The sequence below is a fragment of the Nipponia nippon genome, unplaced genomic scaffold, assembly GCF_047370975.1.
Source record: "Nipponia nippon isolate SJK-2023a ecotype South Korea unplaced genomic scaffold, ASM4737097v1 scaffold_3, whole genome shotgun sequence".
NCBI classification, from domain to species: Eukaryota; Metazoa; Chordata; class Aves; order Pelecaniformes; family Threskiornithidae; genus Nipponia; species Nipponia nippon.
The window spans coordinates 126,985,483-127,004,403 of NW_028262347.1; the positions used below are offsets into that span (position 1 = coordinate 126,985,483).

At 44.4% G+C, this 18,921-nt stretch overlaps 1 protein-coding gene across 4 annotated transcripts in view; it reads left to right on the forward strand.

Annotated features, from left to right (window-relative positions):
• The window catches only part of INPP5A (inositol polyphosphate-5-phosphatase A), a 256,262-nt gene that overhangs the window by 206,965 nt on the left and 30,376 nt on the right, over nucleotides 1–18,921 (forward strand). For all 4 annotated transcript variants that reach the window (XM_087766613.1, XM_087766611.1, XM_087766614.1 and 1 more), the window contains exons 10-11: nucleotides 6,853–6,948; nucleotides 7,285–7,359. In XM_087766613.1, coding sequence (XP_087622739.1) covers nucleotides 6,853–6,948; nucleotides 7,285–7,359 — 171 coding nt within the window. The remainder of the gene's footprint in view (nucleotides 1–6,852; nucleotides 6,949–7,284; nucleotides 7,360–18,921) is intronic.

An 18,921-nucleotide genomic window follows, 5' to 3' on the forward strand; every position in this document is an offset into this window, starting at 1 on the left:
GTCTCCCGGGACCTGGGGAAGGGCAGGCTGTTGTGCGGCGCAGGGCACCCAGCTGGCCGCTCCTGCAGCCTTCCCTGCCCGGGCCGAGCGGGCTGCCGCTGAGGGCTGTTGGGACTGTGGCCCCGCTGCCTCCTTTGCAAATGCAAACAGAAATCTCACCCAATGCTGCAAAAGATAGCTCTGTAAGGACTGGGTGTTGTTTTCAGCAATAATAGAGCAAGCGAGAGTATCACCGACAGAGCAGGCAGTTATGTGTACCGCCGAACAGAGGCTATGCCATTAAACTGGTCTCTCAGTTTACTCAGTGCGGTACCTGAAAAACTAATGGAAATGGTTTTGCATTGCCTAGCGATACATGTTGATAACATTGTCATGAATGATCTAAGTTTCTGGAAAAAAAATGCATTTCACGATGAACTTAGTGGAGCTAACGTGAAATTAAGCCCAAAGAAATGCAAGCTGTTTCCAGCAGGGATCATTTATTTTAGGGATGAGGAGATCTTTGGTAGAATGGGAGCATGAAGACAGGGTCTTAGTGCTAAACCTAGGAACCTTATGAAGTGTAAGGTCTCGCACCTGGGAAAACACAATCCAGGAGCGCAGCTCGGACTGGGATCCACCTGGCTGAAGAGCAGCTCCATGGAGAGGGACCTGGGGGTCCTGGTGGACAGGAGGCTCAACATGAGCGAGCAGCGTGCTGCTGCACCAAGAAGGCCAACAGGAGGCTGGGTTGCATCAAAAAGGGCATCACCAGCAGAGATAAAGAAGTCATTATCCCACTCTACGCAGCGCTTGTCAGGCCACACCCGGAATAGTGTGTACGATTCTGGTCCCCATTATACAAAAAAGATGTGGTCAGGCTGGAGGGGTCCAGAGAAGGGCCACCAAGATGATCCAGGCTCTGGGCAGCCTGCCGTGTGAGGACAGGCTGAGAGAGCTGGGCCTGTTCAGCCTTGAGAAAAGGAGGCTGAGAGGTGATCTCATCACCATGGACCAGGACTTAAAGGGGAGCTACAAAGAAGATGGAGACTCCCTTTTTACAAGGAGTCCCGTGGTGAGGACAAGGGGTCACGGGTACAAGTTACTCCCAGGGAGGTTCCGATGGGACACGAGAGGTAAGTTTTTCACCATGAGAACAGTCAGTCATTGGAATAATCTCCCCAGGGAAGGGGTTGACTCTGCTACGCTGAACACATTTAAGACTCAGCTGGACAGGGTGCTGGGCCATCTCGTCTGGACTGTGCTGGAAAGGTTGGACCAGATGATCCTCGAGGTCCCTTCCAACCTGGTGTTCTGTGATTCTACGATTCTAAACTTTTTTTGTCACAGACGCTCCCCAAAGACGTATTTTAAAACCAAAATATGCCTTTGCCACAAATCAGCAAAAGGGTCGTGCGGTGCAGACCAGAGTACTACTGTAGGTCTTGGGCAGCTTCTGGGCCAAGCTTTCACAGGCGGTAGAATTGGTGCTGCTGTAAACTGCCTGTGAAGTTAAATCAGTCCTAAAATGAATACAGGCAGCAGTGTCATGCAATTTGCATTGATTTGCCGTCAGAAGATGGACCGTGTGCGTGCTACATCAGCAGTGCACGGAGAGGAAGGACGGGAGTGGTGCGGGCAGCTTTCGCTCTCCATCCCACCCGGCCCCTCCACCATCGCTGCTCCCCTGGGCGTCAGCTGACTCCTCTGGGAATATTCAGAGAGAAAGTAATTTCGCATATTGATACTTTAAGTGGCTTCTCATTAATACTTTTTTTTATATTTGTTCTTTATTCAACTAACATTTATCTCACTGCTGAGGTAAATTCCTGCTCCTGGAAGCTTATTAGTATTAAAAGCATCCTAACTTCTCTGAGACATTATTGCTATTTCCACCCAGTTAAAGTTAACAGAAGTTAATACATAGTCTGAGGGATGTTTTTTCAAGTAAAAGTGTATGTCCTCTCAGATGGGTTTTGATTGCTTTACATCGGGGAGTTTAGCTCTGTAATTTCCCTAATTGTTTGCAACAGCTGGATGGCCGAACGCCTCTGCGCAGATGTGAAAAATTAGCTAAAATAAATCTCCAGTTCAATGGCAGATAGAGTTTAAAAACCACAATGTTAACTATCCTGTAGCTAAGCGCACAACTTTCATTGACTCAGAAAGTTGCATTTAACTTTGTTTTTCTCACTTGCAAATTTTATTTCTCTTACGTCACGTGATGTGGTGAATTTACTGTTAGTAGATTCCCAATACCCAGGAAATCTTATCAACCCCTGAGAGGTAAGGAGGAGCCCGAACAAGGCAGATGTTCCTGCTCTTCCCAAAGTAGCAAATCGTTTACCTTGCTGATTGTTTCGAATACAATTTGCATCCAGATAATAATAAAAAAGCATTTGATTATCCTAATTGAATAAGTGTCAGATTGATTTGGAGTTCTGAGCAGCGTTTCAGAAGTATTTCACTGTCGTAATTACATGATACGTGTACCTCTGTCTTTTCTATCCTGCCAGAATCCACGGAGTATGTAACTGGAATAAAATGAAATATCTTACATTTAATTGATCTGGTTGCTCATGTGCTCCAGACCTTGTTTCAGCTGGCTCATGTCAGCATTCTTCAGACTCTGCTCTTCTCTCCTGGCACTTTTAGCAACAAACGCTTCTGTTTTAATCCATGCGGCTTACTGGAAATTGCAATTGCAACCATTGCTGAACTTTTTTAATTATAAAGGAGCAATGATTATATTCTACTTTCCTTTTTTTTTTTAGAAGAATTCAAAGTAATAATAAGTCCTAAGAAGAGTATTCAAATCATTGGGATATCATACACGTCTTTAGAATCAGTAGACAGAGGCAACAGGAAAGTTTGAGTCTGTATGTGCTTGGATACTGCACTTTTTTCAAAAAATATTTGTTGAAGTAATCACAAGCATGCAATAACTCAGCTCACACATCAGGAGGTGGACTCGGAGTCTAAAGGATGTTCAGAAAGCAGGAGTGCAAAATCAATGAAAAATCAGCTGCGATTTTCAACAGAGCTCTACGAGCGGGGACCAGCAGCACAGTTCACAGCTGGTCAGAGGCTTGCCGTATAAACGCAATACAAAAAGCAATTCTATAATATATGTTATAGAATAGTGTGTGTATGTTTTATGTATGTAACACAATTGGGTTTAGGTCTTTATCCCTTTTTCCCGTAAGTATGCAGAAATACAGTCTGAAGCATTTTGATGTGTGGTATATGGGATATATCTGGGAGCAGATGTATTTTGAAGGTTGCATTTATGCTGTAAATCAAAAGGCTTTCGGTTTCTGAGGGCTGCAGAGTTTAGAAGAAATTCCAGATTTGTCTCTCGTCAGTATAAAAAACTTTCCCTCCCAGCTTTGCATGACAGTACATTTTTATTATGTTCCAAGGCAATTATCAGAAAAGTTATCTCTGTGTTTTACAATTCAATACACATAAATTATTGCAAAGGATTACTTAAAAATTACTGCGAAGCATCTACCTGCGTGGACAGCGTATGTGAAAACGGGAGTAAGACGCGTCTGCGTTTGCTAAGCAGGGGCTGAATACTGAGCTCGCTCTCGGCTCTGAATACAGCGCTCCTGCAAACTTTTTAACCAAATCTTGTTTCCAAAGAAAAAAGATCTTTTTAAAAAAGATAACTCGGATAGAGGAGTTTTGGTATCTGATTTCCCCTCTTCTGACTTTGTGAAAGAGTACCTTTGAGGGAATACCCGAAAAGAAACAGTGTGTTTTCATAGCGTTTTGATTTTCTTTACCAGCAACAAAAAATCCCTTCATAAGTAGCCTTGCCTAAAAAGGCACATGTTCCCGAAACTTTTCTGCTTGGGTGACTACGACTTTGCAGAAGTTGAAAGGAGGAGGAAAAAAGGAGTGCTCCGGCTTGTATAAGAAATGAACCTTGGCCCAATCACTTTTTGTCCGTGAATAAGGTAACTTTTTGTGCGTGTGAAAGTTGAAAGCAGTAAGGTATGTGGGTCCTTTCTCTGTACTGGTTCTCAGGAGTCGATCGCGGGGTTTTTCTGTTGGAGCGGGCCTGAAGTTGTGAGATAAAGCAGCTCAGGAAAAAAATGTTCTCAAGCAGATGCCTTTAAGAGACAGAAATCATGAATTTCTTGAATTGCACCCTCTCTGGGGGTGGCTACAATGACTTTTTGACAGTGACAGTAACTCTGCCTTGTCTTTTCGAGCCCTTCTTTGGCCCATTCACTCTGGAAAGCTGCTTAAGCGCACTTAAGCGCATTAGCATTTGGATGCTCGGGGACCGTACTGACCCTCATTTGGAAAGTTTAAATGAGTGAAAGATGGAGCGATTTGTTAGGGCTTTAGAAACCGGCTTTAGAGAGCGGCGGGTTTTCCGCTTTGGTTTGTTCGGGTGCTTGTTCTAATCCGGTGCGCTGTTCAAAGGCGAGCAGACTGATTTGTGACAGTCAGCCCAAAGCGCTCCTTTCTGGGCCTGACCCGATTAGCCCATCCGTGCTCTGCATGCCAACGGCGGCCGCGGCGAGCGCGCCCGGGGCTGGCGGGCGGGCGCCTGACCTCCGCGGGGGCCCGCAGCCGCGGCTGCCACCGCCGCCTTCCCTCGGCCAGGGACGGCGGGGACCCCGCGGCGGCCGGGGAGCGGCGGGGGCTGCCCGCACCGCCGCCGCCCGGCGGTCGGCGCGCCCCTCGGGGGAGCGGGCCTTACCGGGGGCTGCCCCGCGCCCCCACGCCCTGCAGACACCGCAGAGCTCCCGCGGGCAGCCCGCCCCTCCGCGCCCCGGCGGCCTCCGCGCCCCGGCGGCCTCCGCGCCCCTTTCTCCCCGAAAGGCGGGAGCGCACGGACGCCTGCGCCGCCCGGAGCGTGCCGGGCTGTTCAGGATAAAGCCCGGGGTTCGGGGGTTGCGATCTACAGACGTGGCCCCGCTGGGGGGGGGGGGGCAGACAATCAAGAAGAAATTGTCAGGAAAGGCCATCGTTCCTTCAGTCAGACGGGGAATCGCCACCTGCTCAGTCCACAGACTTGAAGAAAAAAATCAGATTTGTATTTGAGTTTCACTGACTCACACTCAAGTTATCCTTTAAAAATGAAATCGCTTAGCTTGTTGCTTTTTGTTTCTCCTGTGGCGACACGTGGGGGCCTTTATCAAGCACCATTTTTTAATGTCGTTCTATCAGATGGGGGCAAAAAGTCCATCGACAGGTGGTTTCCGTTCTAGCACTGGTAACCTCAACGGAGATCTAAAATTTTTGGAAGCAGACGGATTTTTGTTTAAATACATGTTTGGCATGTATGTCTTCCTCCAGAAGAAATTCAGAATGGGGAACTGAGGAGTGAGCTGTAGTTCCATGGCATTGTGCCTGACGGATACTGCACTGCTAGTAATGAATGCCAAGATAAGCATTTCTGTTGGTGAGAGAAAGCAGCGCGTCGTAGGATGTGAAATTCTGTTACCCTATTGCCACAGAACATGCTTATTTTATAGTAAGTGAATATGATGCAAAAAGAAAATCTCTTGTCTGACCGTTGTGGAAAGGAGTGGAACAGGCAGAGCAGGGAAGTCACCTCTTGCCTCTTCTTGACTGAGTTACTTTCTTTAGCACGGTCTTGTTAAGAACCTCTAGCAAAATAAGCTTTTATCCAGAAGGATAGCCTTTGCCGGTATCCCTATCCAGGCTGTGCATGGATCCTGTCGGCCGCTTGTGCCTCGGCTGTGGCGAAGGATGCTGATCTGCCTCCCGGGTGCGGGTGTGCATCTTGGCTGTTTTCTCTCTGCCCTTGAGTAAGGCCAGCGTTTTCTCAGTTCCCCTTTCTGTCTTCTGCCTTGTGGTTTCCAGCATCCCGGGCAGATGGGCTGGGGTAGCGTTACACGCCATCCAGCTGCTTTGCCCAAGCTGCGTAACTGCAGAGCACTTTGTGAAGCCTGCCTACCCCACAGTTCAGATGTAGTCTATTTCTGCATTTCAAAGCACTTAACATACTTCAAGCTTCACTAAAAGTATAGGTTTAGTGAATCTAAAGTATGTTTTTAAGTTAAATGTATGCCTAACTGCTTTGCTAAGAGCTCCAGATTTTCTCCTGTTGCAATGCAACAGAGCAAGCCCTTTAAACAGCCTATGCTGTAGTATTCTCTCGGTCAGCTCCGATTGCCATTGGAACTGGGCCCCAGCCAGGCACATGGCAGATAATCGAGGCCTGACACTTCCTCGGCAATTCATACCTCTGCGCCTCGTAAAGTGTTGATTTATAATATGTTTCAGACAGCCAGTCCTCCAAATATCGAGAGATGTGATGTTGTCTCTTACTTAAAAGGATGATGCATGGGGAATTTGCTATCCAGAGTAAACTGTGAAACTTACTGTCGGATTGTGTAAGTGTTGCTCAGACTTTTAAATTACACTTGGAACATTCATCTACAAGGCAGAAGTCTTTGCAAACAAGAGTTAACCCGCAGAACTGTAGTGCCGACGTAGTTATCGGCGGTACAGAAAGCGGTGGGGCTGTGGAGTCGTTAGCTGTAGGAAGTGGCTTTTGAGGATGTTTACAAGTCATGTGTGATACAGTGGCAGACCTGTGAAAGAGCCTGTGTGCGTGGTGGTAAGTTAAATGAATATTTGCCTTACCTGACTGATACTTTTTTAATGTTGCCTGTTTCTCTCCAAACGGTAATCGAGTTTATTGTTTTAAATCAATCATGAGTGGAAGTGACTTCAATTAGCAATGCTTTGTATTTTGACCTACAGCAAATCATATTTTCAGGTGGGCATTGAAGATACATAGATCGATAAAGTTCGATTAAATGTGGCCTTACGTTTCATGTAAACTAGTTTCCCCTTCTCCCTTTGTTTTTTTTTTATTAGACACTATGTGCAAAGGCTACAATGCAGACTATCCGGGCAGCTGACACAAATGAAGTAGTCAAGCTGATATTTCGTGAATCTGATAATGACCGAAAGGTAAACAACTTAATGCCCTCTGTGCCCCCTGTGTAAATAGAAACGTTGTTGAATGTTCACTTTCCTTTCTCCAAAGCACGAATATAGTTGTTTCAAACTGGTAATTTAAAGGGAGGGGAGGGATATAGATTGTCACACCTAATGCTCAGTTAATTGGATCTTTTTAAGTGATTGCCAGTCAACCACATGGGCAAGCTGACAAGGAGCTTTAGACATACAGAAATGTCGTGTGATTTTAAAGGGTTGCATGTCTCTGAAAGGCTCGCTTCCAGCAGCTGTGGGTTAGGTAGCTGAGTCCAAGAGCTTTGCTGACCTTTCTCCTCTATTTTTTTTTAGGTTATGCTACAATTAGAAAAGAAGCTCTTTGACTATTTTAATCAAGATGTATTTAGAGATAACAATGGCACTGCGGTAAGTTCATTGCTAAACACTTTTGAAGGAATAAATTGGGAACTCACATACAAATTGCATTTCTCTACCAGCCCTTTATCCTTATCAGTCCTCCTGTCTACAGAATGAGATCATCTAACACAATAACTGCTCCAAATCTCCTCCTCACTTAGCCAGTTATTTTGTGTACAGCTTCTTAACTTTGGCATCTATTTACCTTCTTTTTCGTAGAAAAAATTGTAGATTAAGTATATGTGACAATTCACTTTTCTTCTCTGTCCTCTGGTCTGCGTTTCTTCAAGCATCCTGTTTCTTTACTAGCTCTTCACTGTGCACCATAGTAACTTAGGAAAAGTCCTTAATGCAAAGCTGTTCTGAAAATACCTGGGTCTTCTGAGTGTGCAAAGAATAATAGAAACGCATGAATAAATAGAATAGAAAGCTCAAACCCTGCAGCAGACTGGTAGTGTTTGGGCAATCATATAGGGCTTCCTATGAGGAGAAAGCAGACGGGGAACACAAACATTCTGATTCGTAATGAGGACTATGATTTTTCTGTGGAGGATGGCTTTATATCTTATTTAAGGTAATTTTATTTCAAAATGTAGCCACTTCATTTTGGAAAATCTCTGTATCGTTGCTTGCAGCTTTCTCAATGTGATCTGAGGTTCCTAGGAGTTACGTATCTAAAGGAAAAACATTAAGCATCCAAAAAGAAAAACCCAACCCAAACAGTTATGCGCAGATAAAAACCAGGAACGTGCGTATTGCGTGTGGGAGCCTTATTGTGGATGCCACGGGCCGGGCCCTCTGCTTGCGGAAAGTGGCCCAGCTCCACTGACGTCAGAAGAGCTGCGCTAGCGTGTGTCGGATCTGGACCTGCCTATGTGTGCATAAACTAACGGCATTCGTATGTTGGATATTCTGAGCTATATAAATAGGGCAGGCTACACTAGACAAAGAAAAGTTCAGAAAACTGTGTGTGTTGTGCGGAAACTGTGTGTGTCAAAGTCGTTTGTGCAGGCTGACAAGCTAGCCAAGGTTCCCCGTCTTTCTTCAGTCCTTTCCTCAGGGTGGCTGAATTTCACCTTCCTTCCTCATACCCAAAATAAAAGAAGACAAGGGATTCATCTTCTGTGTCTCAGCTTTTTTGAGAAGCCCTTCACGTTTGCCCTGGTCCCCACCTCTCGGTTTTGCCGCACTCTGTACCAGTTACGCGGTGTGCCTGCTCACGCAGTGTAATGCTGCTTTTTGCGGAGGGATGGGATGTGCGCAGGATCCACGACTCTCCCCTGTCTTTCTTCTTCTCTCCTACCTACGGCTTATTTTCTTGCTGTTCGTAGAGAACCGGGCTGTTGGGAGGGCTGTCTGCTAGGATCCAGGGCAAAGAGGACAGCTGAAGCCCTCTGACCCTCTCTGGTTTTAAGTTGACTTACACCTAGGAGGTTAATTCCCTGTGAGAATCTGAGATCTCACTCATTCCTTGAGGTCAGAAGAGTTTGATGAGTCAGACTCGTGAGGAACGTGAAGATCTGTTTCTCCTTTCGGCATCTGTTGACGTCCATCCTGTTCCTTGGGACTGCTGTCCCTTCTCGCAGCACATCTTTCACGTGTGGCGTGTACGCTCACCACGAGAAATACCTGTGTAGGCAACATATCTTAAAAACACAGTTACTGTGAGATAAGTTGGTTTGGGGTTTGGGTTTTTTTAAATTTACAAGGTGAATGCATCCTTGGGAAATATGTAACGTTTCTTTCACTGATGTTTTGCAGTTTTGGGGGCATTTAATTCAAAGTAATAACACTAATCCCAATTCCTGTTTCCATACTAATCCCATTCCTGTCCCAGATTTTCCTCTACCTGTATTATTTTAATAATTTTTTTAGCTTTTTTAAAAACAATTCAAATGTTTGTCGTTTTTGGTTTTTCCCCGTACGTTTCTGAAGTCGAGCAGAGCTATTCCTGTTGCTGCGATTTACCACATCCTAGTGGTATTTCGGGTGACTGCTGGTCGACTTTACATACCTGGATGCGGTGTGTGAAGGCATAGGCAGAATCCCACTTAAGCACATTCCATTTCAAAATCAGCAGTCATTTCATTCGTGCATCAAGAAGCGGGAAATCTTCCAGATCAAACATGGAAGGAAAAGATAAACGATATAATGAGCCATTGGAGATAATCTAATCTTCATGGTCTAGTTAAACACGCAGCACCATGATCACTAAAAACAAACTACCTATCTAAAAGGATAAATGTCTCTGTGCCAAATTCAACCCAAAAAATCCATCGCATCCTTCATCAACCGCCGGTCTTGTACCAGCCTGACAGAAATTTAATTCAAGCTGGCTCCTGAAAATAATTATTGTATTTTAAGAGTAGTAATCATTGGTCGGGACATGATTGAATGTGTCCATGCCTATTGACTTTTTCTATGATTTATAGCTTTGTTTAGTCGATATTCCCATCGAAATTGTATAATTAATTATAAGTGGGGCTGTCAGGTCTGCAGGATGGAGTGCCCTGATGAGTATTTGGGAAGATTAAATTTTCCTTAGCTGTACCAATGCAAGGCTTGGGAATTTTCACAGCGCTATGGCTGTTGGATAAAGATGTTTTCTGTGTGTTTAGCAACTGCTTTAGCTCAAAATCCATTGATTTTTCTGAGGGTATTTTTTTTTATCAGTGTGGTGTCTCTTCAGTAACATTGGAATGTGTACAGATGTGACAAGACCTGACAAATATTTATTATCAACAGGCTACTTTATCATTGTCCATACACAGTTATTCCTTCTTTTTTACATTGTAATCAACAAAGAGAATCTTAAGATATATTTATAAAAATGAGTATTTTTTAATGAAAAATCTGATATAGATACCAATGATCTGTTCAACAGAAATTCAGTTTGAAATGCATATGGTAATCTGTCAGGTCTAATTTTTCCACACTAATCTGTAGCTTATCCAGACTTATCTGCAGCTTATTCCAAAGTTAGCTTAGCAATTACCTCTACCTCTTGCCTCAAAATGCAGTGACCATTCTCTATCATTTTATTCCAGAAAGGAACACCCAGATTTATCCAGCTGTGTAGTGATAGAAAAAAGAGAAAACCTATTTGAAAATAGCTGTAGCAATAATGCGAAACTGTCTTACCGGTAATTCATATGTTCTGAACGGAACACCAAAGTTACAGTCTATCAGATGGACCAGGGTGTAACTGCCCTAACTACCACACAACTACCGTGGCTAGCTGCTGTGGGGAAGGGGTTACAGAGCGGCAATGAGAAAGGTGGGACAAGAGGAGGTACAACATGTAGAGTTTCACCTTAGTGTCAGGCAGATTCCAGTTTAAGTTGTTGCTTTTGAATTAGAAAAAGCCTAACACCTCTGGCCTTGACAGCAGGCTATAGCCGCGCTGTGCTGTACGGCACCGCTGTGTCCTCCTGCTCCGGAGACGCGCCCGTGAACAGCGGGCAAAGAGCAAATGAGGCTTCTCTCCTCTGACCTGGTTGCTCGCACCCGTCCAGAGGCAGCAGCCCCCCGCTGGGATGCGCGACCCTCTCCCGGCCCCCGGCTCCTCCCAAAGCGCACGAGGAGCCCCCGCGCCCGGGGGGCTTGGGGAGCGCCCAGGCCTCCTGCGGGGGCTTCCCCAGTGGGTCTGCAGCACTGCCCGCTCCTCCTGACCTTACGCTAACTCACCAGTACGTTACTCGCGCAAAACTTGGTCATAGCTTTGGATTTGCCAGCTCTCAAGTGATAAAAATTAGCATGCCGGTGCTTTCGGGAGAGTAGCAGTGTGCAGGGAGCTCTTGACAAATCTACACTTTTACCATCTTTTTTTTTCAAATTCCTTAACCATTTATGATAAATCAGGCTAGAAGTGTTTTTTTCAAAATATCTGGTGTTTGGGAGTTCCCTGTTAATTTCAAAACAATCAAAAGAAAAGCAAGCCAGGGATAATTATTTAATGAAAAAATTATAATCATGTTATTGATTTGTACAAAAGAACCACAAGCTACGTGCTGTTTCTTCAGTAGTCAGTTAAATAAATATATAGTAAGAATGTAAAAACTCTTAATGACTACAGAGGAATGATTTAATCATTAGGAATCATTTATAATCTCTAACCACAATCGGAAATGAGAAATGGTCCATAGATTCCTATCTTTCATATGAACCATATTAAAGAATCAATCCAGATAGAAACTAACGTACTGCCCTTAAGATTTTGACCACAACTGTGTAATAAAAGTAACCAGTGAATTAATTGTCTTAAGAGTTGAACCTGATGTTATTCCTACTGAAATCATCATCTGTTTTGCCCGTTGATGTCCATGGGAAGCGGCGACTAATTACGTAGCTGTGCTTCCACTGCTCGCCCCTGCTCACTGCCGTGCGCTGCCGCTCCCCGGCCCCTGCAAGAGGTCAGACCCCGGCTGCAGCCGCGCGCGCGGTACCTCCGGGGGCATCAGATGGTTCCGAGGACACTGCTGGTGTTACCAGCGTTCATTCCAAAACGGACTCGAGATAGTTACTCAGCAAAGCCCGATGATCTCCAGCCTCGGTATTCATGACATGGGAGTGGGTCCGTTTCTCTCTTTAATGGTTATTGTAATGGAAAAAAATAAGCAAAGAGCTTCACGTTGCTGTCAGTGGGCCTGCAGCAGTCCTCTTGCTGCAGAGAGCAAACAGTAAACTTCTAGGGAGAGCACAGTCTCATTCAATTTCTATGTTTTGAACTGTGAAATCAGCCTTGGAGGGTAGATTCCCTTTGTTCTGTGTGTCTGTTTAGCTTCAGCTGATATGGTATGAGAAGAAAATTGTAATGTGCTGTAAAAGTGGATTGAGTTATAAAGGTCTTGTTCTCCCTATGGCAGGTAATGATTTAAAGGGATCTGTTATCATGCTGATTAACTTAGAGGTGTTATTACAAACACTTCAGGCAAACATACTTTTAAACTGTGAATAATTTATTTGTGGGTTTTTTTAATATTCCCAGGAAATCGTGAAATTATATGCAAATTGAGAAGAAAGGTTTAGTCCATGAGGGACCTTTATTAAGCTTTTTGTGAGAATATGTGTGCTCATGAAGGTTAAGGATCTGGCACCACTGAAAATGTATTAATCAACAGACAAGATATAGCACAATGCACTCTTCCCAATGGCCTTGGCTCTGACCCTTTTAAAGATAATGGGAATACTGTCCACTAAGAACTAGATTAGGACGATCAAGTGCATTTCATCAGGGTTTGACTTGAACCGTGATCCCAGAGGTGAAAAGGCAGAGGTTTATCCACTGAGCCAACCAGCCCCTGTCCAGATAAAATCTTGAATATGATGTATAAGGGCAAATTAGGATAGAGGAAGGAAATTGATTGCTTAGGAGCATTGTTACCTAGGACTGGTCGTAAGGAAATCCTGTGCATCCTGAACCTGCCTCTTTTCTTTAAGGTGGTCATCTGAGGTGCCTGATTTTCATAAAGTACTAGTAGGAAAATGGCTTCGTGCTCTATTCCTTTACTCAGAAACAGTATTTCCATGCTTGGAATTGCATTTCCTTGAGTTAGTGGTTAGTTGATATACCATTGGATAAACTGCCAAAGGAGTAATGACAGAGATAGGAAATATTATCAATAAATTGTTCTCACTAGCAAACATAAGTGTAAAGCCAGATTGCAAGCAGAAGTCAATCCAGATGTGCTGGGTTAGCTGTTTATTGCCAGCTTCAAGTTCCAAATAAATGAATTCTTCTGGTGTAGAATTTGCCCATATCACAAAGTTATAAATACTATTTCATGACCTTTTGTCCCCCTCTCGTGTTCTACACACCTATTGTAAGTCCTAAGGCTAATTCAGGTGTACCGTGCTATATTTATTTTTTAGGCATTGGTCGTTGTTTAAGTATAGTGCAAAGAGGAGGTCCAACAGCTATACCTGCACTCCGTAATCCCGCCTGTAGTCAGTATGATCTGCTAACAAGCTCTGGCCTAGGGCACCCTTTTTAACCCGTGCAAGAGGATATCCAGAGGGGCAATGTTTGCACCTGTATTCCAGTCCTTAGGAGGTTATAGATCTCGCCATCGTCCCTTACAGTTAATATTTGTGCATATACAAAAGCACTCTACCTAGGCTTCTACATCTTGCCTGAAGTCTACGGCAATCCAAATAAAGATAGAAAGGTGCTTAACTTCTTTTCACCAAATCTCTGCAGTAGCCCAATCCTTTTGCATTCTCCAGGTACCCCTCATAACCTCACAGATGGATGCCTGCATGCACATAGGTGTGCACACGCATATAGACTATCAAATCATAATTTTAACATGAAACGTAATACTTCAGGACGCTTTCATACAAGAAGTACAGCTAGAGATGAGAGTGGGGTACTCAGTTGCAAGGATGCAGAGACATGGGTTCTGGTCCCTGGTCTTAGGACTGTTTGTGTAGTTTACATTATATAGGTATTGAAAGAAAAACAGTATAGGAAGCAAAGGCTGGAATCCAGATCTCCTCTGGTCCCAAGAGTGGCCCCCAGCATCTCTCACTGCCCGGCTGCTTGCGGGTGTCCGTGTGCCCAAGGCCGGGCTGAGCAGGAGGTGCGCCCTGCCTCGCCTTCCCTTCCCGGGCAGCTCCAGAGAAGCAGGGGTATGAGTTTGACTCCCCGCTGGGAAACACACACCTCAGATTTTAGGTGTCTGGAAGTTTTACATGACGTTTCAAGATGCCCGATTGTATGTGGGGGAGACGAGGTGGATGACCGGAGCTCCCCAAACACCCTCCCGGAGTGGGACGCCTGGTGTTCAGGTGCCTCCGGGGTCCTGCCCGTTCCCCAGAAAACTCAGGTCAGCGAAGCCTGCCTTGCTCAGGGGGAGTTCAGCTCACAGTGGGAGTTTGGCCCGAGTAAGAAACAGGCATCATAGTCTGTCTTCAAGAAAGTTCCATTTTTTTAGCGCTCTATATATTTTTATGCTTTTGTCAAACTGCAGCTCACAGACTGACAGTCTGACAGGACTATGCATGCTGGTTTTAACTCCCTAGTGGTACAAATTCATGTTATGTTTCACAGTAACAGACATGCAAAGTTTAATGAAATAATCCACTGAATCTGTAACATTTGCAAGCAGGATATTCCTAATTAAAATATTTTGTTTTTAAAGTTAGCATCCACTCAGTTGTTCTTGCCATTTTGAATGAACTATTTTACAAGCTGTTGTGCACAGTTTATGAATTAGTTACAATAATGTTGAAGTGTCTATTCCTGTAAAGTTTTGAAAAAGGCAATTTGCATGAATGCAGTTTTGCAGAATCAATTTTTTTAAATCAAGGCAAGCACAGGAATCCCAGGGGAGGGAGTGACAAAACCCACTTCTTACCATCAGAAACAGGAGGCCTGCACGCCGCCTGTGACCCGCTGGTGAAGTCACGGAGAACTGGCGCTCGTCAAGGGGTCCTTGTTGCTTTCGCGTTGTATTGATGGACTAGAGAGCAAATAACGTTCGTTGGAGAAATCAGGCTGGAGCATAGGATGACGGGAGCCGTAGTCTCCGTGTTGGAAAGCTGCGAGCAGTGGTGCCGCGTTTCAGATGCTTCGGGCTCTTCGTTGGGCGCTGTGAAGCAGGAGGGATGGGACGCGATTTGCTTCTGCAGCGCGGCGTTTCGGCAAGGAGCCCCTGGGATGTGAAAGGCGCTTTTGTTGTCAGCAGAATTTTAATGCGGGTAGCTGCTGCTGCATGACTGAGAGTCTATACTTAACCCGATTCAGTGCTTTTCACTTCTTAACTAACTATTTTATTCTTTACATATATTTAAGTTTAGTCTCCTTATTGAGAACTAATTACCTGAGTAGTACAACAGGATTCTGATTTTTTTTTTTTCAAGTAACAAACATCCCAGGATATCTTATCCCGGGATAAGATCTGGATTCTCTGCTGCATGTTGCAGATCGGAGGGGTGACTGAGCCCTGGGGAGCTGCCGGCAGGGTGTTTAACTTTCAGCTTATCCACACTAGTTGTTGCAGCCTGAAGTCCACAGACTTGAATTGAAAGGGTCCCCACAGGGCAGTTAGGAAAACCAAGATGATATGCAAAATCCAAGCATGTGAAATGTCTAAAAGGGCTACAGCCTCCACTGGAAAAATGTAAGGGGCACATAATTGGAAAAGTTTGAAAGCACTGTTTTACCCAAATCAGTGTTCAGGTGTGTGTGTCTTACAGGACCAACAGACATCATAAGGCACTAAGCATCTTTCAGAATGAGAAATGCAGCAGCACGTGAACTCTGAGAAGTGTTTGTGTTAGACCCCGACGCTAGCTGAAAGCCCTGAGTCTTGCGCAGCGTGCTGGGCGCTCACCCTGCCCTGCCCATCCCTGACCACGTCACCGCTTTGGCAAGTCAGTGCCCCTTTACTGCCTCGGGGGCCACCGCGCTCTTTCTCCCCTGGGAAGGGACCTGTGCCTTGTGGTCCTCGGGGCTCGGGCTGTGCAGCTGCAGCCATCTCCGCCTCTGCCCGGGCCCTGCAGCGCAGACCAGGCTCGGGAGGGGTGAGGAGGATGAGAAACGTGGGAACGCGAGAAATCAGGCAAGGAGACAGAAAAGGGAGCTCTACTGAGAGACAGCCAATAGTCGTCTCCAGTAATTACTCTAGTGATCAACAGATATCAAGGGAAAGTGTGGATCTTTCTAGACATTTTAAGCAATCTAAATATTTCTATAGCAGAAATACTCTTTTTGAATGCATTTTCCGGAGCGGTTTTCTGAAAAAGTTGGAATACTTATTAGAAAATGTTCATGTCCTTTAAACCATTGGAATGTCTCCTGAGAGAGGGAGGCATATTGTCAAAACAAGAACAAACCCGCATTTTCCTGAGGGAGCTTCCACTGAAATCAAAGGTTTTCTGAATTAGTACAGGCGCAGGGAGCCTTCAGTGCTGACAGCCTTATACTGCCTGTGCCTAGCTCTTCTAACGCTAAGAACAGTGTATTTGGTGCGGTTTCTCTGTGTGCCATATAGCCACATTTATGTAGGAGTTTATGATTTGACAACACTGCCATTCAGGATGTATAGACAAAATCTTAGACATACGCAGAAATATAATAATATACAAAAGCAGTGTAAGTGGTACATTTATATTCAATAATTTTGGCTTTTTTCTGTGAAACATGATTTTAAAGAATGGCTTTACGAGAGAAAGAAAATTAAGATTCAAAATATATAGTAATGGATCATTTTGCAAAGTCTTAGCTAGAGAAAACAGTAGCTTTAAAATAAGGCCAGAGCAGAGTTGTGTGTGTGACATTTTCATGGATAAGTGGGAGGATCAGCATTCCACAGACCTTTATTTGAAGTCAGTAGACTGCTGAATCAGTTTCTAAATATTTTTCTTTGACTGGAAAGCTGGGTAAAATCACTGTATTTCCAAAGTCTCTTGAAAAAAATAGCGTGCTATACAAGACTGGCAAAGGAGGCTACAGTGACCAGTGTCCACATATTTTAATTCCCTAAGGTCATTTCTGTATGCTCATCTCCTCTTCTTGGTCTGAAACTTCATTTCCCTTTCACAGCTGTGAATTCTCTGGTGGGCCCTGCAGATGGATTTGATAAATGCTGCTAATATCACCTTCTGATCTACCAGTGCTCTGACTTTGGTCTGTAGGTCTTGATGAGTAATTGCCGTTGTTCTACTCCAATGACTGAATTAAGTTGCCCTGTTTTAAAGGGTTCATACGTGTGTGATTTTAGCCAAGGTGGCCCATTGCAGCATACCGATGGACACTGACCTTTTAAGAGTGCTTCATCGCTTTAAACTGAAGCGAGCAAAGTTACCTTGATTTCTACAACTGGCTAAACTCTATTATAATCCTTTGATTACTGTCAAGCTACATCATATCAAAATTTAGTATTACAGATAATTGTTCTCTTTGGCCAAAGCACCCACTGCTTAACCATATAGGGCCCCGTGAGCTATAGGGACAGGGAACTGCAGCCATACTCCAGCCCCGGGGCGAGGGAGCTCGCTGCCGTCGCCGTCGGAAGGACCGCACAGTACCGAGACCATCCGTCCAGCCCTGCTCAGTTTTTTCTTACCTGAGTGGCCTGCGGGTTCTGCAGACAGGGCCTGCGCAGGACCGCGTGCCCTGGTATCGTGCATTGCCTTCTCCCTCACCCTCGTACGTAAACGCACTGGTTCCTCATAGTGCTGGCAAGAAAACGGGAGGGAAAAACGAAACTCTCTTCAGCGGCTTTTACAGGTGACACAGTTGCCTGGAAAAACAACAGTTTTGGTAATTCCCTTAGGAGGTGGTGGGCACTGCAGCTGATACAGGCAACAGCCCTAAATGCTTTCAATTCTACTCAGATTACACAGGGAATATCCTTTACTGCAAATGCAGTCATTCTTTAATTCTGTGCAGAGGACTTCATTGGTATCAAGCCAATTCCTGTTCAGGTCAATAGGAGCTTGAGTATACAAACTAATTGAAGCGTTTGGCTCATGAAGTTTGCTAAATGGAAATACGTAACTTCAGACCGCAAAATCCTGTCACTAAATTTAACCTGTTTTTTAAAATCACACTCTGCCCTGTGAGTTTTTTCTCACAGTCACAGGCCAGTGGATGCGTGCTGCGTGCCTTCTTACATATGCTGCATGGCTCTGTTCCCCGAGGCGTGTTATCTCTGTGTCTCCTGGGGTATTAGCGAACTATAGATATATTACTCACGTGTATGGATGGTGTTTTAATTTGGAAGATGTTAATCAAACATTCATGTTGGGCTGGTCACTGGACATTGTAGGGCTAGTATCTTGACATAATATCAGCAACTCACAGCAAGATAAAACATAGACCCTGCATCATCCTCGCTATCATTTTGGTATAAATACATTGGTGAAATTGAGTTGGAGAAAAAAAGAGTCTTCTGAACTGCCTATGACATATAGTTCTGCAATTAACTTCCAGCCACAGCATTTTAAAATCTCTGTGTAATTGCTCAAATTACCCCAGCACATCATGTAACACCTTAAAGATTTGGTTCTTAAGGATGATCTTATAATGAGTAAATTAAATAGAACAATATATTGATTTTAAGCTTTGAACTTAATTTCTTTGACATTTTTAAGGCATTTAGAGTGACAGACGTACTCATGTTTACTGTTACAGCAATAACATGATTGCCAGTGCTGTTCAGTGTACAATATGGAAATAAGGGAGCAGTTTGTGCTGAAAATTGCCATGAGTAGAGTATGTTCTGGGTGGGTTTTTTTTAAATACAATGCTATATGCTTTAAAAATAAAGACATTACCCTGTGAGATTCTGACTGCTCCTCAATATAGGCTCTGGCCTATATTAATTTTCATTCATTTTCTGTAGTGCCAAGGAGCTCCAGACACCCATGCACCTGTCATAAAGCAAATACAGGTAAACGATGCCCGTGTCAGGTCCCCTTCCTTCTCTTGCTAAGTTGCATTGAGGGAAAGTGACATTTCTGACTGTTTGTGACAAGACCTAGTGAACGCCTTCGTTTTTCACCGGTAATCTTCCATTTTGAGATTACAGGCTTAAATGAGAACCCAAGTGCTTTTAATACTGA